At 36.8% G+C, this 24,812-nt stretch overlaps 1 protein-coding gene across 2 annotated transcripts in view; it reads left to right on the top strand.

Moving 5' to 3' along the window:
• The window catches only part of PDE318 (P-loop containing nucleoside triphosphate hydrolases superfamily protein), a 201,633-nt gene that overhangs the window by 4,032 nt on the left and 172,789 nt on the right, over window positions 1–24,812 (top strand). For both annotated transcript variants that reach the window (XM_089830202.1, XM_089830198.1), the window contains exon 2: window positions 15,775–15,926. In XM_089830202.1, the coding sequence (XP_089686328.1) occupies window positions 15,775–15,926 (152 nt within the window). The remainder of the gene's footprint in view (window positions 1–15,774; window positions 15,927–24,812) is intronic.

Genomic DNA, 24,812 nt, shown 5'->3' with positions numbered 1-24,812 from the left:
GAGTTATACCTATTATTTCTCCATGTGACCAAATGCAATTTTCAAAAATAGAAAGAGTCCATCTCGATCAACACCAACTTACCACAAATAGTAAGTGCACAAAACTAAGACCAAATGAAGTCCAATTTGAGCCAAACGAAGACCAACCTGTAGCTTACTGAATTGTGGAGAAGATAAGACCCTCCCAAGCCAAGCCAAGCCATTGCCTCAGAAGACCCTCTATCCACAATAATTAGCCTACGAGGATCACAATAATAGGCCAATCCTTGAAACTCTGATATTGACAAAAATGGAGACATTACAGACAAAGCTAAATAATTGATGAGATTTTTTTTAATATTCTATCATATTAAAGAAGTGCCAAAGAATTAAGTGGCAAATCTTTAGATAAGGTCATGGTCATAGTGTGTACTGTATACAACCATCAAATAGCCCCGATCTACTAGTGAAGTTGATTGGTTTTGAATGTGCCCCTTGGGAATCAAGTTTTGATGAGGTAGGGATTATGTCTTAGATGATTTTGACATAATGGACACCCCTTAAACATTGTGTCTTAGTTGAAGAGGCATCAACTTAAACTCATGTTTCCAATACCAACAAGTTACAAAAATGATTTAAACTTGATATTGTTGGCCGGGAAATAGTATACAGACATCGGTGTGCAGATACTTAAAATTTGACCATTAAGAAAGGTTCAGAATAGGAACTTAAGAAGATAGAAGGTACTCTAGGGATATTATCTCCCTATTGTAGCTATAAGTAGATTTTAAGATTTATTCACCAGAAGTAGAAATAGAGAAGGGATAATATAATGAGATATGATATGAAAGGAGATATAGGGAATGTAATTGAAACCTGTTGACATATGAATATAATTAATTGCAAATTCTGTTAACTCGCTTAATAACTTGCTGATGAGTTTTTGTAGAACTCACGATGGTTTTTGCTTGAAAATCTTGCGAGTAAATGAAAAACTCGTCCAAATTCATATAATTTAGTATTTCTTGCGTGTAATTAAAAAATCATGATTTTCTATGGTGATGAACTTCATCCTCTCTCTTTTTATTTTCTCCAATTTTTGTCGTGAGCCCTTCTATTGTTGGGTTTTGCTCACATCTAACACCTTGTATAGCTTACCATTGCTGCCCATCAAGCCCGTTAGGGGCTCCACTCCCAAACTCCCATTAGTTTTTGGGATCTCTTGCCATAAAAATAAATTTGCTTACAATGAGGGGTCTTGGACTGGCGATTACAATCAAGAACTTAGATAACTAAAATTATCACTATTAAACTCCAATTGATAAAGATAAACATAAATTTCTAATTATAAATTGGTATTTAATATAGATCTTTATCATTACCATCTAGGCATTTGGCATCGACCAATGATGAAGTATCAAATGTATTTAGTTTCATGATTTTTTATATTTCTTTAATTTTTTGAATATATATACATGTCTATACACATACCCAAACGATTTGTACCCCAAGGCACAATTCTTTTGTTTGTACCGAGAAACCTAGTTCTCATACCCATATTGACAACTTAGCATTAAACTCTGATTTTGATTCATGTATGATGGAAATTAGTGACATGCTCAACAAATTCAGTAATATGTGTGTTTTTGAAGAATATTTTAAAAAACTTCTGTATCCTAAAATGTTTGTAGATTACTGAGTTATTGCCAATAATTCTGTGACTTTTTTAGTGTCTTGGGTTTTCCAAATTTTTGGGCTAGTTGAGTCATTGCCGAGTCTGAGTTTTTCAACTATGGTACCTACTACCAACAACTTCTGCCCAAAAATAGTTATCTAGCTTAGCACTACTTAACATGTTCGTAGCTCTTTCCATTAATGTGTTTTCCATTCTTTCTGCTACCCCATTATATTGAGGTGTTTATGTTGCAGACTTTTGCCTGACAATTCCTGCATGCTTGCAAAACTCATCAAATTCCTTAGAGCAATATTCACCCCCATCATTAGATCTCATTTCTTTTATCTTATAATCTGATTTTTTAACCAACGCCTTAATGGTGTAGGAGCATCTAATCAAACATATGTACACATGAATGCTAAAGAGGCCAAGGTAGGCATAAAGACATCAGCTTGGTTAATTGGGACATTTTGAAACCTATCATGGCGTTTTGCGAAGATACAAACAATATAATGTGTAAAAGTCCTACAGGTCCTGATACTTAAATGGTTGTAATAGAAGCTAATAGTGCTCATAGGGAGTCAAGATAGACAATAAGATCCTAGATCAGTTGAATGAGTCTTAGGAGGATTAAAGGTTAAAGTTTGATAAGTTAGAACACTCAAAAAATTGATTAAGTTAGTTTTAAATTCAAAATTTTAAATGATACCGGCTAGTAAGCTTATGAGGGAAAATGAGTCAAGGGCCTAATTAAGTTTGTAATGGCTTGAAACTGATTTGGATCAGTTGTAACAGTTAGAACTCACCTTATTAAGCCCGGTCAAGGCATAGGGAGGCAGTGTGGTACAGAGAAAACAAGAGACTGTACAGACTGTGACAGAGATATGCAATTAAAATCATTATTTTCTGCAATTTCTTTGTCTATTTGAATTTTTGATTGATCATATTGATTGAATCCATCTTTTGGATGATTGGAGAACAAGGATAGAACATTAAAAAAGGATTGTGCACTAAGGTACCAAAAGTCTCATATATTTTCAATTTGCTGCTGAAAGACATAGGGGTTTGACATTTTTGTTCACAGTTTGAGTAGTTTATGGGAATTTGATCATTTCATGGATGATTTCTGACTGTTCCTCATGGAATGATCCCAATCTAACACGTGTCAAAAGGAACTAACCATTAATATGCAGAAATATTGACTGTGCAAGGTGATCAATGTGAGTGTTTTGGTTAAAGGAACTTTATATTTGGGGTTTGGCTATAGCAGTAAGCAATCTACCTGAATAAGGGTATGTTTTTATGATTGGAATAGTTCTATTATAATTTATGTCATTCTAATGGTGAAACAACTTTCACTTGATTGAAATTGTATTTGGGAGTTAGAGATCAACCAAGCCCTAGTTATATGAGGGTTTCTAGGAGCAATTTGGGGCTTTTATAGTTTTAGAGCCTATAAGATCAATTGACAACAAATTCCTTTGGTTGGAGGCAAATAACAACTTTGTTGAGAGATTTAGGGTCAGGGGTTGAATATCTTATATAGTTGCTTTGTAATATTGGGGTAAAATAGGCCGAAAAAAAGTGACAGTCACCAGTTTGGCAAGGTTGGTCCAGGATACCAATAGTTGAATTTGGGATATGTTAAAGTATCACCAAATGGGTGTTAGAATGCATGATTTAAGCTGAGGGTCTTTTGGCAAGTTTTGGTGAAAAGAATAAAAAACACTCACTGGAGACCTTATAGAGAAATAAGCCTTATTATAGGACAGCAGTTTGGGTTTGCTTACAAGACAAACACTTGAAACTTTGAAAGTTGCTTGTTCAGGTTGGATTGAATGAGGAGAGGTTGTTAAAATCCTTGGTAGCCATTAGGGAGGCTGGGTTCACGTTTTTGGCCATTCAAGCTATTATGTGCCTTGAGAGACATTTGAAGCATTTACACAAACAATTAACCATTAAGCCTTAAAAGCACCACTTCTCCCCAGCACTTAACTTCCTTAAACTTAGTGAAAACTTAAAATCTTGTGGGCCTGAAATAAATCCAACTAATTCTCGAGACATCATCAATGAAGGAAACATAATATTGAGACCTATTCAAAGAGTCAACATCCACTGGATCACATATATCTGGCCGAACAATCTTTAGGGTTCTCTTAATTTTATTAACTTCTTTACGAAATGAAGATCTATTACGTTTACCAAACATAAAATGCTCACATAAATCCTTTTTGCTAACAAAATAATAACAAATGCTGCTAACTAGTTTTTTATATCTAGTATGGGCCTAATACATTCTTCACCAGTATGACCCAATCTATGGTGCCATAACGTACATGCAATTTCAGTCCTAGTTACTGTTGAGTGTTGTAGTTGCACAATGACAACGACATAAATTCGTGAGTATCTCTCTCTTGAAAAGTGAATAAAATATCAACTCCAATGTTTTGGGGGGCTATTTTTCAACCGACTGGGTAGCTCAATTGAAGATAAATGTTTCTGTTTAATGAGGAGGCCTTTGTTGGTTTGGTGAAGCCTAATTTGTAATTCTGTGACACTTAGAAAGTATTTAGTAGAAAACAATATTTTTGTATTTTCTGATTTTTATGGTGGTGCATGCAAGTCTAAATTAATATGAATTTCTAATTTAACCAGATTTTCGTGAAAAACAAATGACAAAGAGACAAGGTGATGAGAAAGATAAGTAAATCGCTAAAAATGAAATTTAAACGGACATGAGCCACAATGGCAATGCATTTGCAAATTAATTCTTCAAAGGGGATGGTAGAAAACCAATGAAATTTGGAGCAACATAATTGTAATCTCTTTGATGCAATTGTCAATGGAACTTTGTAAGTATGATTTTTCATAACTCATCAAATCGTGCAGCCATAGAAAGTGTATGCATACGGGACAATTGCTATGAACGTATGTAAGAAATCCCCTTCTCTAATTCGTCACAATAGAGGTATCATGCGGCTAATCATGACAAATTCCTAGAATACTAAAATAGCACGAGCATTAAAAAACAATAAGACTATTAGCTCCTTTGTTATTCATGATTTGTTAGTTCACAAAGGGAACGCACATTCTAGCAACACTACACACAGAATGAGAGCACCAATAGCATACTTTATTGCATAAAATGTCGGCCTTAAATACATATTACATCCTTGTATTTATAGTGAACCCTCTACTTCATGTAAATTTCGGAGCTAGGGTTTTTCTCATTTAAAGAGTATGCTTAAACTAATAAAATAATGCTAAATATATACAAATTGACCCCTAATATGGTGCTAAATCGCCATGTACACTTGTTTTCATCAATTAAATGGTGAATGGGCCTTTATGTGATCAAAACTATAAAGAGAAGAAGAAGATAGAAGAAAGACATCTCCGAGTGGTAGCAAGAGCTTAGGAGCCTTTTAAAATAGCAACTCGACCTCCTTCATGCATATGTATTAGTTAACCACGCCGAGCTAAAAAAATGTGGTTTCGGTGCATGAAATTGCCAAATTTAGAAATTGGTAGTTCACTGTTAGCACAACTGTAAGTGGTCGAAAATCATTGCACCTGCGAAGTTGAGGAGCTCGATAGAGCCAAAATAAGTCAAAAAACTTAATTTCTAGCATCTGGGTTTTGTTCCCCTTCATCCAAAATAATCCTTGGATAGGTTGGCTTGAACTTTTCTATGACAGTCATGATCTTTGAAGGATCTAATAAATCCACGGCCTCATATTTAGCCCTCACCTGGCCATAATAGCTACAAACTTCCTGTAAACCAGGCACCCTTCTGTCCAATTCCTTGAGTGCCTTCTTAGCATTGAAAATCCTTCTAAGGTCATCCTCAGTACCGCCTCAAAGGTGGCTTGGAATTGCTGTGTGATTGACTCTGAAGCACACAAGGTCCTTCGGGAGTCATCGTAAAAAATCTCTAGGCTGGCCCTGGTATACAACTTATCTGCTTCCATGATCTTGGTCTGTGTCTTATCTTGCATATCTTGGCTGTCAGTGAACAATGGAAGCATAACTTGGTTGCTAGCTTCAATCTTCTTGATCCAGTCATCAAATTTATCCAACTCTGTAAGAGTGAAAATGGCCAATAACATCTTATATCTTCGTCCCTTGATTGTTCTCACTTTCTCCTGATCTTTTGATATGTTTGAATCTCATTGGCCATATCGAACTCGACCAATCACGCCTCCTAACTTTTGCATGCTTTCTTGTATGCCGTGCAATAGCTGCATGTTTACTTCTATATTCTCTGTTCCTTTCTCCTCAAAACTGTGCCTCCATATGTAGCATGCATTCAAAACGAATCCCTAGGGAGTGCGGCCGAAGCTCGTTTGTCGAGGGAAACCTTTAATGTAGCCTTAGGGTTGGCTGGATTGATGGGACCCGCTACCACTTTTACATAATCCCGCAAAACTTGGTTTTGTTTCTTCAAGACTTGAATCTCCTTTTTATCTCCGTCTAACTAGTAGAACACTTGCTTGAGACCCATAGTGGTCATCACCTTTCGTGTGTCCTTAGTGAGCTTCCCGAGCACTATTTCCTTCATCTTGTAGTCCTGTGGATCTACGCTTTGGACATCGGCATGTGGTGGCGGTATGACAACCTATGCTACCACGTTATCTTGCACATCCCTCATTATAAAGGTCAACCACTAAGGATCCTCTTGAATAGGTGCTGGAGGTTGTAAGGCATTGGTAAGAGCACCATCTAGCGAGGAGTTTAGCAATATGCATGTGGCTGTAGATGTGTGTTCTAATGATAGTACACTTGTTATTAAAGATGAGGTGAGTGATGTAGAGACAAAGTCATGTTATACTATTGATCAACACATTGGTGAGGTTCACTTCGTGGACAATCTTATGTTCAACATGGATGCAACATTGTCTTATGACAATCCACTATTTGAAGTTGATATTGATCACTCACTTGAGTGGTGTTGGGCTTAGTTTTCACCATCTACAGATTCGGTTAAGTTATTTGTTGCGATAGTTGGTGATGTTTGTGTGCCCACAGATTTTGACGTGACTGCACCTATTATTGATATAGTTGGCATGAGTGCATACGGTTCTCTTGTGGCTATGTCTTTTTCAGGAATTGTTGGTGATGATTAGGATTCTAGTCCAGTATATATTATGTGGGTGGATACAATAAATGAGAGGATGCTGAGATCTTCTCTGGAGTTGTAGTCTGGTGATATCTTGACTTCCACATTATCAACACAAGTTCTGGGTACTACGTTGCAAGATATATTGTTGGTCCTAATGATGTTAGTAATATGCAATTAGTTTAGTGTTGACAGAGATGTCGTATACCTCTTCATTTGGGATCTAGGTGGAGGTTGGAGTTCATTGTGTTGCTAGATTGCTTGAGGACAAGCAATCTTGCGGAGGGAGGACTGTAATGTCCCCATTTTTGGTAGGCTTCTGTAGTTGGACAAGTCAGTTCATTATGTTGACCCTCGTGAGCTGACAAGGTGATTAGAGGGTCTCAGTTGTGGACTTACTATTTTTGGTAGTTGCCATTTTTAGTAGTGCAATAGGTGACTTTGGCAGTTGGGTGTCACCAGTAGTGGATCTGGTTGTTAATTGCATGAGCTCATATTTATTGATTAATTATTAAAGTTGCATTATTATAATAATAATATTTTATTATAATAATGCCATTAAGAGAACTAAAATAGTTGTGTTGGAAAGTTTCACGAGCTGAGTTCTTTTGATAAACTTTCGCAATTTCTGAAGTTTAGTTCTTTTGGAAAACTTTTGCCAACAAGGGATTATAAATACAAGCTCTTTTGCAGGAATCGGGTGCAACACGGCCCCCCCTATAAACTGCAGTGCGCTGGATAAACTTTTTAACGTGACTGGTAGCGCTGGTGCGACATGCCCACCGGTACCATGGGGACGGGGGAGACTAGAACCCGTGACCAACCCCCTGCAACAGGGAAGATTTAGCCAACCGAGCTAGGGCCCCCGCCAAATACAAGCTCTTTGGATTGGAAAAAGCATGCTTGAATATTTATTTTCTTTGTTGCTTTGTGCGAGAGTTTCTGAGTTTACTGTTTTCTTTTCCCTTGCTGAAGTATAAGGGTTTTCAAGCTGAGATGTGCTTGGTAATTCACAGCTGAGGTATTGTGAATTAATTTTGAGGAATTGTTTGTCTTCCTACTATTCCTACTGTTCTTGGAAGTCATTATTTATTATTATCTGGAACTGGTTGACGACTAAGTTTGAAAATTGTCTTGGACATTGATCTGCAAATTGTTGCTGGAATATAATAATCTGCTCACCACTTCCCTACTGTTCCACTCTGTACCCGGGAAGTGTTTATTGGTGAAGGAAGAGCAAATGGTTTGCAAGTTATCTGCTATTGCTAGGGTTAATTGATGCCTGCAATTTGATCTAAGACTTATTTGTGCATTTGTGAGGGCGACACAAATATTGGTGGTTGTGTTTGGAACCACATCTACACCTGTGCCCTGTTGGCAATTTGGCTAAGAGGTGAGTATGGAAATATGTTAAGGTTGTCATTAATGGCAACATATCATCCCTATTAAGTCAACATGTTATGAAGACAAAGTTTTGGCTTGAAGACTTAGAAAATTGTGTAAGTATCACAGAGTTTATCTGTCAGCATAGACACCTTCTTGGTTTGCAAATATCATAGACAACAAATTGGCACGTACGCACTTGAGGAAACTAGAACAAGGTATGATGATCCTATATGCAAGATCACAAGTCTTTATGAGCAGTACAGAGGGAGTTATTAATGTTTTATCAGTTGCAGTACTATGCAGGCAGAACATGATAGAGTTAAGGGAAATGGTAATATCTATTAGGGAATTATTTTTCTTATCAAAATAATTGCTTGACCATTTAGTGATGACATCCTAGATGTTAACCCTAAGTGGGCAAGAGGTAGTTTTGAATTTTGGGACATGTGTGAAGACATGAAGGTTGATAGAACATAATAACTTAGTATAAAGGACAAAGTTTTGGATGCAAAGTTGTGTGATGCCTTTGGACATTGTTATATATTGTAGCCTACTTGTAGCTGATTGGGAATGTCATTGCTAGCCATTTTCGGTGAGTAAGAGAAGCTGTGATTCATATCAGGCTTGGACGTGGTTTTTGCTTGCCTTCTACTGTATTTACTGCTGCTTGAAGGCCATACTTTCCTGCTGTGAATTGTGTGTTTTGAGAGCCTGCATTTACTTCATCCTGGGCGGCCCGAATTTGGTGAATGGTTAAGGCTATTGGATGTTGCTATTAGACGCCACTGTTAGGCATTCTTGAGGCTGTGATTATCAGTTATATTTAGTGGCGTTTGGATGCAAGTACTGTGTTGAAAATTGTTGGCATTTGTTGACTTATAGGGTGACCAGATACTGCTGCAACATATCACTTCCTTAATCTTTAAACACCAAGTTTGGCGTTGCAATTCCTTGGGTCTGCTGTGACTGAATTGGATGCCATTCATAATCAGGTTCCTAAATTTTAATTGTAATTACATGATCATAGATCGTAATGAATCACAAGTGCTCTAATTCCAAGTCTTTAGTTCTATACAGGCATTGTATTGTCATTTTAAATGGTTGTATGATTCCACTATAACTGTTTGTAGAAATGCCTAGTGGCTATAGGTGCTCATTGGGATGTGTGGCAAGTTTTTGTCTAAATGTCTATTAGCTGTAATTGTTAATTTTGGTCATGAATATGTTTGTCAAAGGTCTGAAACAGCTAGCATATCACTTATATAACAACCTTTCATTGTCAAAAGTATTCAATAACTTTATTCACAACCTACAAACTTAAGGAACACATTCTGAAAGTAAAGTAGAACGAGTTTAAGCTTGCATACAAAGTTTTTGTCAAAATGTCAAAACATTTGAATAGTAAAGGAAATTGGTTTTTGTCAAGGTTAGAACCAATAGGGGGTTCCTAAAATAGTATCAAAGCAGTTTCCTGCCATCCTGTGGGGTAGGAAAAATTTATTATTTTGATCCTCTTGTTGTTACTCTTGCCCTTAGTTCAGTTATGGATGAGTACAATTTTTTTAATAAATATGGAAACCAATTGAATAACTGGGGTAATCTTAGGAAGCAAACAAATGCTCTGATGGAAAGTATGAAAAAGCTGAGACAACATCAAAAAAGACTGGAAGCAAGACTTTTAGATCTGATGACAATTGACAGGGCAACTAGGTATATTGTTTCCATTTTAAAAACGTCTTCACTGATAATGCATGAAGATAAATTAGGATTTTTCATAGTTGAGACATCCAGAAGTCTTCACCATGATTTTTCAGCAACTGGTGATCATGGTGAAGATGATCCTGTGCTTAGTGGGGCAGCCATTAGTCCTCTTTGCAATTATGATGTTGAAGATTCTAGATAGGGATATGTACATATGTCTATTTCATTAGAGGATGACAACATTGAGTTCCAGTAGTTTGTGGAATCCAGAGTTAGTGCTTGGGAAAAAGTTGAGGACATACTAATTGCCCTGGCAGTCTTACATCAGTTGGTAGTAGTGGGGATATGGGAAGTATAGGGTCTGATTTTTCAGGATTGTAGTCCCTCATATGAGTATGTTGATGATGTTAATAGTGTTAGTGTAGAAGATGTAGTTGTTACCACTGTTAGTTTAGACTCTTTGGATGAGGGTGTTGTTTTTGAAGAGTGCGTGGAGGATATGAGAATTGATAGTTCTGATATTTTATGGCAGCTGTCATAGTGTTGAGTCAGTGTAGGAGACAACAGTCTTCTCAGGTGGGATGGATGAGGGCATAGAGCTACCTATTTATGTCAATCATGATTTGAGTGTTATGGAGGAGTTAAGTGATGTAGATTTATGCCCTAGCGATGTTGATCTAAATGATGACATTGAGTCATGTATGCAGTAGCATGCGACAACAGAGGGGTCTCAGTTGGGTAGTGTTGATATTAGTGTTGTGGGGACCTGTGATGTTTCACGTGTTGATGATTCATGTTGCAGTGAGTCTGGTATATCATATTAGACGTTGGGCGATAACTCAAAGTATTTATTGGATGATGATAGGTCCTAGGATTGTGATTTATAGGGATTTACTGACAAGGGGGAAACAAAGACACGCAAGGAGTCTGATACAGTAGTAGCTTCCACTTCTTTAGAGGAGGCATTGGTAGAGGTACCTTGTACCAGTATCTCAATTGTTGATGTGTGTGAGGATGATAGTGCACATGATCTTAGTGATCATGTGGTGGTAGTGTACATACAAGCTCCTATCATAGTGCCGAGTTTGGGCCAGAGCACATGTACATGAGTCAGTGATTATAGGTTCCTTGATATTTGATTGGACAACTTAAGGTTACCGATAGCATGATTGCCACAACTTTAGAGGACTTTAATGTTGCTCGACAAATGTTGGCTATTTATGGTTGGAGCACTCTTGTGACAGATGAGCACTATGATGGTGGTCTTTCCCTTGAGGAGTTTCATGCTCTCCTAGAGGCTATCGGGATTATGAGACAATTATTTATAGTTAGTAAATCAGGAATTCCTACTCAAGAGAGACTAGGTATGTTATGATGCCTTGTGGGGAAAGGAGGATGAGGTTGATGAGCTCACCCATGAGCTTGAGGTGAGTTAGAGCGTGTATAGTCTATGATAGCCCCAAATCGAATTCGGCTACACAGTGGTGGTTGGTGGTGAGTTGACTTCTACGGACATGGATGATGGATGCGATTAGGATGCAGTTACATTCATCCTTGATATGAGTGCAGTAGTTATAGATGAGATGAGTGCATCAGTGGAGGGTTGCAGAGAGCTTCCTCTTGCACTAGGTCCCTTAGTAGTTAGATCTCATGGTGGTAGTGTAGATACAGGTTCCTATGATAGTGCCGAGTTTGGGCCAGAAGACATGTACACGAGTTAGCGATTACAGGTTCCTTGATATTTGATTGGGCAACTTAAGGTTACCGATAGCATGATTGCCACAACTTTAGAGGTTTTTAATGTTGTTCAATAGATGTTGGCTGTCTATGGTTGGAGCACCCTTGTAACAGATGAGCACTATGATGGTGGTCTTTCCCTTGAGGAGTTTCATGCTCTCTAAGAGGCTATCAGGATTATGAGACAATAATTTACATTTAGTAAATCGGGAATTCCTACTCGAGAGCTATGTTACTTGGGGACACGTTTCCAGCTACGTTTCCAGCCCTAAGCCTTGAGTTTGGAAGCTGTCCTCGTTTCAGGGGCTTGGGGATGGTCAGAAACATTTCCAAGCTGTCCCCACCAAGCAAGAAAATCAAAAACTTGTCCCCGAAACTTCAGAAACAATCAACATGTTCCCAGATGGTGTTGACCGTCCCGGGGACCTCGTAGCCATTTCCTGTCCATCTTAGGGATTGCTTGAAGTTTCCAATTTTAAAATAAAATTTAACTCAAAATATATTGATAAATGGTGATTTTCTGCCCATCCGCAAGCCCCACATTAAAATAATAAAATATGTTAATATAACATATTTTGAAAGTTTATTTTTTTGGAAGCCATTACAAACTTAGTATCCAACTATGACTGAAAATTCAAATTGTAACTTTTGTTCAACAAAATAGACCTAAAAATGGTTATAAATCAAAATTCTATTTGATATTCATATTGCAGACTTGGAAATGATTGTTGCTGGGTTAAGGAATACTCAGATTGTTTTCAGCTTTGATAATGCTTCGATAGCAGTGATAATTGCCCAGAAATACATTGTTGTAGCTGATTACTGCCCAAACAAGATGGCTGCTACATGTCTAGGAGGATTTGGCACAACAAATTCAATTTTCCTCCAAAACCCACATGAAAGGGCTCTAAAGTTTAAACATATTGCCCATCTATGGCAGATTGATTCTCTCATTTGATGTCATCCTATGTTCCTATTCTTAGACTTTAGTATTCTTAGACGATGATTTGGTTAGATGCTATGTTCTATGCTGATTTGATGAACAAAATTGATAATTATAAGTTATGTTGCTATGATGAATGTGACAATGTTACATAATTTTGAAATTCATATATATATATATATATATATATAGCCATCCCCTGTCGTCTCCTATTTCAGCCAAAAATAAAAACCCTCCCGGAAACCCGTTCCCCCATCCCCCCTTCCCCTCGTTTCAAAAACTTAGGGTAATATAGCTTGAGAGAGATTGGGTATGTTATCATGCCTTGTGGGGAAAAGAGGACGAGGTTGATGAGCTCACCCATGAGCTTGAGGTCACTATGGACTCTTTGTAGTATAACTAGTCCGTCCTCCAAGAGTCACAGTCACGTTTGGATGAGGTTATCATGGAGGTCCCTCAGTAGTTAGTGCACTGATAGATGATGCAAAATAGGTTATTGAGTCTTGATGTGCTAGTAGTGGATTTTGTAGAGAGTTGTGTGCTAGTTCTTGATACTGCCCCCACTTCTTTGCAGGATTGGGTAGGGTATCATCTAACTTGGAGACGAGCTTTCATGGGGATTTTTTTACTTCTACTGAAAGAAAATCTATTACTTCATCTCATAAAGCCGATAGTGATAGACAGTTGGTAGTGCCATAGTTTCAGAGAGATCAACTGTGGGTTGCAGGGGAGCAGGTTGATGCTTCTTCATATAATTTCTACTGCACTGAGTCGTTTATGGATTATTTGCTTGAGAGTCCGGATTTGCAGGGGGAACTATACAGAGCTTGCAAGGGCACAATCACCCAAGGTTCTCTTGGTATTCGACGTTTGGTGTGAGAGATTGTAGAGACCATTTCTATAATGTTTCCCCACAGCGATTTTGTGGTTGCATTTGCTGAGAGGGTTACCTAGGATCCTACATTTGGCCAAAGCACAAGTATGGCAGATAGAGGAGCTAGTGTTTAGTTAATGCTAATCATATAAAGAATTATGTTCTATTGGTGACTTTTGGACATTTGACCCCTCAAAGTGGCTTATTCTCAAGTATTATCATTTATTTGCAGCATGTTTGCTACTATATTCTTCTTTTGTGAAAGTTATTTCTTACGGATTTATTATTGCTAGATGATGCATGGGGATTTGCTTTTTTTGGAACATCTATTTTATATTATGCTAAAGAATAAAATGCTCACCAGAGATAAGCAAAAGGACAAAACGAAAGCCACATCCTATAAAATTAAGGCAAAATAACACTTCTACCCATTTCTTGACAGGAAAGGAGTCAACATCCTACAAAATTAGGGCAGCTTGGGCTTTGTAATCAGGACCAATTCCTGCTTAGAAACTGTCAGTTATCTGAAACTGAGTGGGAACTATGACAGTTGCTGTGGTGTAAACCATAATTGTTGCTGTCTTCTCTGATCATCTATGCGTCCCCTAAATGAGAGTCACACAGTAGTGGCTGTAAATAAGTTAATGAATTCAGCATGTGAGCATTCTGAAAAATCTTGGCAGCAGACTACAACAAAAAATGGAAGAGAAGTCTGAAATATGAAACCTGTACATCCTTGCATTCGCTACCAAGGCTTGACCATAAATAAGGACCTGATCCATGTAGTTGCATTTGAAGATGCAACAGCAAGGAATCATTTGCATAACACTTGATTTTTTGAGCTTTAGTCATCTTTTTGGCTTGATTCATTCACATTTTGTATGCCATTGTTGCAAATCACAGTTCTAAATGTTTTCCCAAAATGAAAAACCTTTCTTGCACGTCATTTTCTGGAAAGCACAGTCCACAGGCTTAGTGAGCCACAAAAAAAGCGAAATATCCAGTTGGACTGTGTTTCTAGATCCCAAGGATTCCATGACCCCTCAAATCAATAATAAAGGAAATCAGAATCTCTGTCCCAACAGCGCAGATTCACTTGAGAGGAGCTAATCGAGTAAGCATAGAAGCCTTGGCATCAATAGTTATGTTGCATAGCTGAAAGAGCCCTCTGAGTTATTGGATGTACTTTACAGAAGACATTATGTGATCTGCATTCTCTGGTCCAACCATCCATTTACTTACAACTACTTCTTCCATGCTCTATGGTCAGACTTCAGAGATTCCTTGATCCGAGTTACCAAAGGGATTCCTTTCATCCTAGGTTTCTGAGCAGTTTTTAATATTTTATAGGTGGCCTGATTAAAAAATAGGTAAGAGGATCAAAATACTTGGTGCTCCTGCTCATATTTTCCCAAGAGTCATAACTTTTCCACCTTTGGTAGAGCTAATCAAAAGGTTTGTTTTTCCTCACTGAGCATAGCCTCTGTTTTATCTGCACTTGTTACAGCACTGCCAGATTCGTAAAAAGTATTAAACAAAGGATTGTGCATTCAACTGAATATTTAATAAGCTCAGGATTTATAAACGAATCATTAGCAAAGTGAACACTAGGTGACCATTTATCTATTGGTAATGAACTTCCCTTGTTTTTCCTCTGCACTCGAATCCCCTGGATCCAGCAAACCACTAGCATATGTGACATTTATAAGCTAGGGGTTTAAGGGCAACTTTACTGGGTGGATCTCCATGGCTAAATATGTTCTGAAAAAGTTCTCGTCTCATCAGATTTTGCAAAAGCCCATGGAAAAGAGATTTCAGAACCCTGTGAATTATTGAGCCAATTTCAATCAGTTGAACATGTTGAGAATCATGTCTTATTCAATCCTCTCAAAAGCTTCATGAAAATCCATTTTCAGGAACAGTGCCAATTGACCAGATTTGTACCCATGATTGATCTTGCCTGGTGATGAACCTACCAAGATCAAATCTTTGTATGATAAATTTAGTTTGGTCCTTTTGGACTTTTTGAGCCACAAGCAATGTAATTCAAAGGTGAAGGCCTACAGCTGGAATTTTTTAGTGCATGTTTAGGATACTGATAGAATGCCTTCCAATTGACATTTCTGATTTTGAACTCCTAAAGATGAGTTCCATAGGTCTGTATTAATGAACTCACTCATGGAATTAGAATTTCTGTAATTTTAATGGTATACTTAAGTCTTAGACGCATGAAATTACAGGGATTTTTATTGTTTAAGAAAATTATATTGACATGTTTTCAAACTTAGTTATCATATGATCAACCGGATTAGTTGAAATCTTGAAATCACATGTCAATTAATTGTGGCTTGATTTTCCAGGTTCAACTTTGCTAAAGAATGTGTCGATCACAGTAAGATTGGCATTTTGTGGGAAAACACACAAGGGAATCTATGCGGCTGGAGCTGAACTCAGCGGGAACAGTTCTGGTGTAGCCACAAAGGAAAAAGGTCTGAGAGTGGTAGACGAAAAGGTGATTACAGTCTCCTGTAAACAGATATCAACACCTCAATTGCAAATGTTCAAGTTATAAATACATATTCTGTATGCATGTAATAATTTATAACATATTAAAGGTATTGATGTATTAATAAATATAATATGAAACTTTGAGTGACTGTTCCTATCTGCTTTGTAAACTTAATTTTGTTGCTGTAGGATTAGTCTATCTTCAATTATGGCAGAGGATAAAAGAAAATCTGTTTTATACAGTGGCTATTATTGCTGACAACAAGATCTCTTTCATATAAGCGTAGAAGTTATTCAAAAATAGAAAACTATGAAATGATTGCTTTATCATGATTTAAGCTGGGCAATTGGGCTCTCTGATATGATTCACAACATTTTGATCCAAAGGGTAAGATCTGAACCAATGATTGGAACCCTATGAAATGGAAAGTGTGTCTGCTAACCAACTAGTCAAGTTGCATAATAGATGGTGAAATATTTCTGTTATGGTAAATGGTCAGCACTTGAATTTTTTTACCACAAAACATTGTCAAAAGAAGAGTTTGTGTTTGCGAACGAAGTAACAAGTTGCATACATTATATGGCAAAATATTTTCTATTATGGCAAATGGTCACCACTTAAAGTTTTACCATAAAACAGTGTCAAACGAAGAGCTCAACGAGACACTGCAGCCAAAGCTGAACATTGAATTAATTAAAGGCATCACTCTATCATCAAAGCTACATAGTAATAAAAAAATCACTTAATGGAAACCCACGGGCATTACTCAAAGAACCTTGGTCGGAAAGCTTTCTGGGTAGATCAAGGTAATAATTCAGATGTGCATGTGTGTGTCATGTATGTAAATACGTTATGTATGTATGTATGTATGTTGTCTATGTTATATATGTATGTAGATGTTTTAATCATAGATTAGTAAACAAGGTTATGAGAAGTTGTTGTGAGTTTCAGATGTTGCAGTTAGAGTGGAGAACTTGTCAAGTCCAAATTTGTTAGAGTTGCAACTGCAAACCATTTGGACAACTCACAACCTCATACGTGTCTAAGTTACTCGAGTGTGTATGATAGTGTAGGTGTATTTGTGGTGTTGTTGAGATACATGCTGTGACATCTTGGAGTATGGTGAAGTTCTAGATATACTCAAGAGGTATTGCAAGCATTTAGAAGCAATTAGGTATTTGTATTTGCTACCACAAACCATAGATGGTATTTGGTTGCAGTGTAGGAAGACATGTATATGGTTCAGGTAAAGTTGTTTGGCCAACAACTTTTGACCATGTTTGAGCAACAAGGGTTAATTATGTGTGGTTATTATTCATTCAATGTGCAATATGCTAACGACATGGTATAAATAAAGTAGATTTTTTTTGCATGACAATGACCTTGCTGTGCAAGGTAATGATGCAGCACAAGCTTACAAGTATGATATGTAAGGTAATGGCATTGTGCAAGTAGCAACTATGCTGTGCAATACAATATTCATGCTGTGCAAATATAACTGTCTCCCTACAGTCGTGCATGCCATTAGATGTTCCAAGAAATGTTGCAAGAGGTTGTACAATGTTACACCAGCCTTATCAAGTAGGTCCTTTCTAGATCAGCCTAGGAAAATTGTAGGATTGTTCACGTTGATTAAATGACTAGGCTATATGCTATTGCTTGCATGGCTTGAATTGGTCAAGTGGCAGTGAGTGAAGTGGACTACCTTCTTCTTGGGGAAGTAGTACATGGATGATGAGGATAGTTTCTTGTCACTGTATGCTTTCTTTGTGGGTGATGGTGTTAATTTCTTGGCATATATTCTCTTGGAAGTGTGGACTGCCATGATTCTTCTTTGATTTTTGAAAGCTCCTAAATCCATAGTTGCACGATCTAAGACCTCAACAAGATTTCCAATTTGGGTTTCTTCCAAGTGAGTGTTTTCTTGCTGGATGTTGTCAAGGATTGTTTCATGTTCTTAATTGGTTGCAATTGGAGCAGGTAATATTTTGTCAATTCTAATAAGATTTATTTTAATAAATATGGTCTCAACCCATGACACATAAGAGCCAAGTGCTAAATTAGGGATATTAAATGGAGATGGAAAATTTGAAGTCCTCTTGATGTGGTCAGTTTGATGTTTTGATTTGTTTCTTAGTTCTAGTTGAAATGAATTGTTTCAAATTCAAAGTTGATGTTTTATTGTTTATAACTATATTATGCAACGTTTGAAGCATATATTGCTTATAAAAATCTGAATTGTTGTTTGAATGATATTATTTTTCATGTTTTCTTTTCTTAAGACATTCTTAATATATTGAAAGATTTTTTATTGCAAGCTGGAATAAACTAATAGACTAATTTAATTTGGTCTTGTGGATTTTGAAATATTTGATGCAAACTAGATTAGCCAGTGCAAATATGATGAAACTAAATAAACAATTTCTTTTCAATGAATGCAACCAATTATCAATCTAGATTTGATCAAAATAAATGTGCTGAAAAATTTGCTTTTCCATAGATGATTGTGTTGCAACATTAATCATTAGATTTCATTGCAGTTACATCTGTTGATATTTGAGATCTTTTTTTATTTCAATCATTCTCTTGATCACATTTGATGTAGAGTTGTGGATAGGTAGAGTCGATATAGTGTTATTATTGTTCCCATTGTTGATACAATACAAAGTTTGATGATATGGATGTTAGAATGATAATTGACCCATTGACCCATTTTTATTTTTGTAGAGATGATGATGAGTTATTCGAAAGGTCATTAAGTAGAGGCTACTCATTTTGGCCACTTTTTGATTGGCATTCTTCAATGTAGATGTCACATTTGGAGTTTGCATTTTTATAACCATGGTACAAAATCGTCCCCATGCCCTTTTTTTTGATTTTTTGATTTTAATATGCATCAAATGTCAGTTTGCATTCTAGGTTATACTAGTCTAGTTACCAATTCATGTCATACCCACTTTTATACCGTGGTATAATGTGATGCAAGAAAATTCAATGTAAATAAAATAAAATATCCTATCTTTAACTTTTTGTACCCGGTGACATGCTATTGCGTGACCTCTAGCATGTCGCCTCTTAGGCTGTGTTGGTTCCCAAAACCATAGATTGGAATCCTACGAGTCTTGCCAACTCGATGCTAGGATATCTAATCGGCTATGGCCAACTTGACGGGATTGATCGATGCAATCCAAGTCCCCTGCACTTTTGGCTCTACAAAGCCAAGGTGGGTCCACCTAATCTTGGATGAATCACTAAAATCCATGAATGTTTGCAACAAATAACTTAATTATAAATGTAATGAAAAATCCTCCGGAATGACAATAAATTTAGATGACTTTCAACTTGCATAAAAATAAGTGGAGTGCCAAAATTACATTCACTTCACAACTTAAATGATAACTTCGGAATGTAAATACTTCAAGTTTGTATATTCTGAAAAAATAATAAATATGATTTACTTGAAATGAAATGATTAAAGTAAAAGTGTATGCAGATTATTATATAATTGAATATACTAATTCTTCAAATGAAAAATATGAAATAATTGCCAGCGTATGGATTAGGAGTCAAAAGCAATATAAAGACCAATGCCAAAATTCAAAAAAGGGTGATAGAGTCAATATTATAAGTTTTAACATACAACTTTATGAAGTCTTATCTATTTAAACTATAATATAAATAATTTAATTATCAAGATGCAACAGATCAATTATACTTATGCTATTGCAAACTAGTCTAGATTGTTTTTAACTCCTACGGAGACAAGATAGACATATATATGGAAACAATTTAATATTTCACTGTATTTGTGATCATCGAGTTTGAAAAGTTGCAATTGATTCAATCCACTTATCCTATATTAAATTACTTACAGATATAAAAAATGCTCATAAAGGACAAAGCTATATAATATTTTGATTCTAAAGCTTCCTATAAACAAATGACATGAACTACTTATTGGTTGTGTGAGAAACGAAACAACAATGAAGACACTCATGATTGATGCTCAATCCACTATTGTCTGATCCAGAATCGCATATGTAAAAAATCACTTAATGACTCAATATCCACGGGCTTAGTTCAAAGATCCAATCTTTGCCAAATGAAAAATAGTATATCAAAAGTGCCTGAATTTGTAAATATTGTATATGAATTGTGTGTATCCCCCAAATGTCATTATTGCTTCCATATTTATATAATCAGAAGGGTGTCGGGTGCCTTCGAAAGCATCACACATCTTCTTAACAAATAATTACTTTGCTAGTCCATCTGCAAAATACAAATACAAAATGCAACATGGGGAAATAACTATTGCATTCAGTTAATTTCTCTCATCTGATAACCATGTGATTTATCTATACATTAAATTCTTCTACGACATGAAACATTTTGAACACATATGAGGATTGGAAGGCTTTTGGTTTATAGAGAAATTTGAAGACATCATTCCCATAAAATATGAGTACTTTCTCCACTTCTTGATTCCCGCAAACTTTTATATTCTACCTTTATACCATGCGTTGCTTGAACCATTGTCTTCAGAATAGCGTTTTGAGTTTGTGCAAGTGGCTTTTCATTTAGGGGAATATATCCATGCTTGGAATCCATGATCAAATCCATGACAATATCCAGAATATACGATGGGAATTTCATCATTCTAGTTCTTGATTCCATCACTTGCGTGCATTCAACAAACACAATTGATTTCCTCTAATCACCAAGCACCTATCGCTCTGTTGAAAAAGTATCAGATTTTATAATTTTAGAACATCCTATTACAGTTTCGGCGGCATTATCATTGGGCTTTAAGTTCAAAGAAGAGAAACGACATGACAACTGTTGGGAGTTCCTTGACGAGGCATTGAGATTTTTGACGGTGCTAAATGGATTGTCTTCGAACAACTCTAAAATTGATAATGTGTTGCTCTTTGCTTTTTAATAGCTACAATACAGATGATTAATTTTTACACACTTTAAAAACACTTCCAAACTATCCCCTGACTGTGCATATTTGTTCACGATATTGCAGATAATCACGCCTTAGTGTGTCTCAACTGGGAGTAATGTGTTCATTGTTTTGCTTGCATTTCCAATTGCTCCTTTCCACTTGTTGTACCTTCATACGCTGACTGAAGTCAGTATATGTTACTTATACCAGAAGTAATGATCTCATCAAATACTTAGCTATGATAACGTAAATACATAATTCATATCTCTCCAAAATGGCTGCTGCATATCTCACATGCTTGTGATTACGGATTTATTGTTGCCCGTGGATAACAATATAATAACTGGAGATGCATTTGAGACGCCCACCTCTGTTGGGTATGTTAGATTTCTTGGATCGCTGCAAATGTAATTGTATTGCCTTCTTGGTATATACTTTCCAAAGACAACGATCTTATATATATACAGAAAAACAATGACGAATAGACATGTCCCTTCATGGGACATGACTATTCATTAACACAATGATAATTATAATAGTTATATACTATGTTCCCCCAAGTTTCCGGTACGGGGACGACGGGGAATGGCGAGACGGGTTTTCGGGACGGCAAATTTTTTTGGCAATTTTGGGGACGGGGGGGGACGGCTATATATATATATATATATATAGGGAAATTTTAAAATATACATTGGAATTTGTAAATATACATGTCATTCATATGAAACTAAGCACAAAGCATGTCATTTAAACATTATAGAACCATAACATACAACATTTGAATGCCATCTACGAAATAATATCCGATTTTACTATTTTAGTACCCAATTGTCAAAATGCATATCAATACAATATCAAAGAACATTGAACAATGAACATTAAGTTATCAACAATTGTCAATATCATAAGACTCATAATGATAAGCATGATAAATCTAAAAATCAAAATCAAAATATGCCCAAAGCTGTAGGCCCAAAGGGTAGAGGGCTGCCATAAAGTAATCAGTATCATATTATCAATGTATCATAATCATGTTCATGTTCAACATAAAAAGCAAAACATAGAAAATGAAGCAGACTGCTGCTCTTATTCTGCCTCTACTGCCATGGCATCAAAATCAGAGTTCTCCTCACTATCATCCTCCACAGGAAGCGTAGTCTCATCTAATGGAACCCCAACCAGTCCTGGTGCTGTGTCATCCTCATCTATCTGGGCCACATCCTCAGGCTCAACATCCCATCGCAAAGCTGGTGTCTGCCTATACTTTGGAGTCTGACAATCAGCAAGTCGAAGAGCATGATGCACTGTCACTAGCTTCTCCGCTCTTTTAGAGGTAAGTCTATTCCTCTTGATAGAGTGGATATATGAATATGTGGACCAATTCCTCTCTGTAGCTGAGGAACTGGCAACCTGTGAAAGGAGGCGACTGGCAAGTATCTATAACTCAGGTGTATCTCTCCCATGCTAGGTCCCCCATCCAATAGGATCCCTCTGTGCCAAAACACTTTATCCAACCTTGCTTGTGGCTTACCCAAGTTTGGGCCATGAAGGTTGGTGAAGTCAAGGAACTGTGCACGAAGAGTAGAGGCATCTTGAGTTGAATACATCTTATCAATTGCTCTTGTGAAGCCATCCAAAACCTTTGAATCATCACATGGGAGGCCCCTTCCACTCAACTGTGCATACCATTTGGGATTTAGAGCAAAGGCTGCCATATGAAGCGGGGTATTCATCATGTTCCACCTTCGCGTCACAATAGGCCTAATATGCTCCTCATAAAAGCCCAACGTAAGATCCTTTGCCGCAACAATTCTCTTCATCTTACCCAACATGCTGTCAATAGTCTCATAGATCTCTCCCAAATTAGGAGCATCAGTATCAACATATCTAATGACATCGACAATGGGTGCTATGATAGAGCAAATATATCTGCAAGATCAAGATGCCAACAAAAATAAAAATCAGAATTAGAATTTTAAGAATTTTAAGATTATTAGTAGGAAAATCAGCAAGCAAAAGACTAATAGTAAATTTAAAAATCAACAACTTACTTCATTGTGGACCACCAACTCTCATCAAGGATCCTTTGCCTCACCGCTTTTCCTTTAGAGGACTTAGAATGAGACCATCGTCTGCCACTTTGGATTCACCACCATCAATTGAAGGGCCTCATACACCTCAATCATCCTCTCCATCAAGATGAAATATGTGCAATACCTATAGCAACAATTAAAAATTAAAAATTTAAACTTAAACATTAATGATCAAAATTTAAAGCTAAAAGCATCGCATTTGATGTAAGTAAACTTATAAATAATTTTTAAAAATAACTTAAACTTAAAACAAAATAAAAGTAAACTATAATTATAATTGACATACCTTGTCTCGGTTGGTTTGAGGAACTCCTTCTTAGAGAAGGACTTGAATAGAGCAAGTGAAGTGTGGTGGTTGCAAATAAACATTTGCACTTCTCTAGCTTCTAGCACCGCTTGTTTCACCCATTCAATCTTCCCTATGTCCTTCAATGCATTGTTCAAGGAATGAACACAACAAGGGGTCTAAAATATGTGCCTATAAGCACCCTCTATTATCAAACCAGCTGATTTGCACACAGGTGCAGAATCTGTGATAACCTGTACAACATTAGAGGGCCCAATTTCCTCTATGGCATCTCGCAAAATGGTGAACTGGAATTCTGCATCCTTCTTCTGTCCTGAGCAATCTATGGCTCTCAAAAAATAAGAGCCAGCGGGGGATGTGACAATGATATTGATGAGTGGCCGATGTCTAACATCGGTCCACCCATCCATCACAATAGAGCAGCCTGTCCTAACCCGAGTGCGTCTCATATTCTCAAATAACAAAGAAACCTTTGAGTACTCTTCATCTAGGATACTGGTTTGTAGCTTATGCTTATCGGAGGGTACAAATGAGGAATTCATGCTCAAAATATCTTTCACCATTTGTTTATAATAAGTGGAATGGGCTGCATTATATGGGATACCATTAGCAACAAAGAATCTACCAATGGATGCCTCACACTTCTCCTTTGCCTGTGCATTAAACATACTTTCCACCAAACCCTTCTCACCACTACTCATCTTTCTCTTCCCTCTAGACCCAGTAGGATGCCACTAGTACCAGTGGCAGATGAAATATGCCTAGATGATTGTGAGGGAATGGATGGTGATGTCACTGTCAAATTTTGACCCTCCATTTCAGCCTCTAAGTGCAATCTTTGGCATTCTAATTTTTGTTCATTAGTTAGGTTAGGACAAGCTTTGACTCCTTGGCATGAAACACCTAAAAAATGTTACTTCACTCTTGTATAGCTGCCCCTAAAATCATCAAGACAAACATGACAATCCCACACTGTAGTCCCTCCCGAATTTTTTTAATCTTTTGGCCGAGGTATGACATATTGGAGAAGAGGTCTTTTCCTATTGAAAGGACCCTTTGCAAAATTCTTCATAATGGTAGAAGGGCATTTAAACAAATCAGCTTTAGGATTGGGTTTTTGCCTAGTGTCACTACTAGCAACATCAACCCCTACATTTTCTTCTTCACTACTACTACTTGTACTCCCACTGCTGCTTATTGTGTCAATGTGTTTAAATATGCAATTGAATAGATATATGAGCTGAAACAATGAAAAAAAAAAAAAGAAGACTTTGCAGGCTGCAAATTTATTAAAAAAATGATAGATGGAAGCACAAAGAGTTTTATACTTACTTGGTGGACAAAATAGAAGATCAAACCCTTGTTCAAGCTATTGGAAGCAAAAAGATTACCTCCTCTACTTGCAAATTGAAAACTCCAGCCAACTGCAACATAAAATGAAAACCAAACAATTGTTAAAACAACTTAAATGTGTGGAGTTATATACATTTTAGGGTTTTTGGAGGAGTGGGGCCCACTAGCCGACCAAGAAGGAGGCTTTA

The sequence above is a fragment of the Cupressus sempervirens genome, chromosome 1 (assembly GCF_028749045.1).
Source record: "Cupressus sempervirens isolate cs-2001-9-10 chromosome 1, ASM2874904v1, whole genome shotgun sequence".
Taxonomy (NCBI): domain Eukaryota; kingdom Viridiplantae; phylum Streptophyta; class Pinopsida; order Cupressales; family Cupressaceae; genus Cupressus; species Cupressus sempervirens.
The sequence above is the reverse complement of the archived record's forward strand: the minus strand, read 5'-3'. Positions and strand labels throughout refer to the sequence as shown.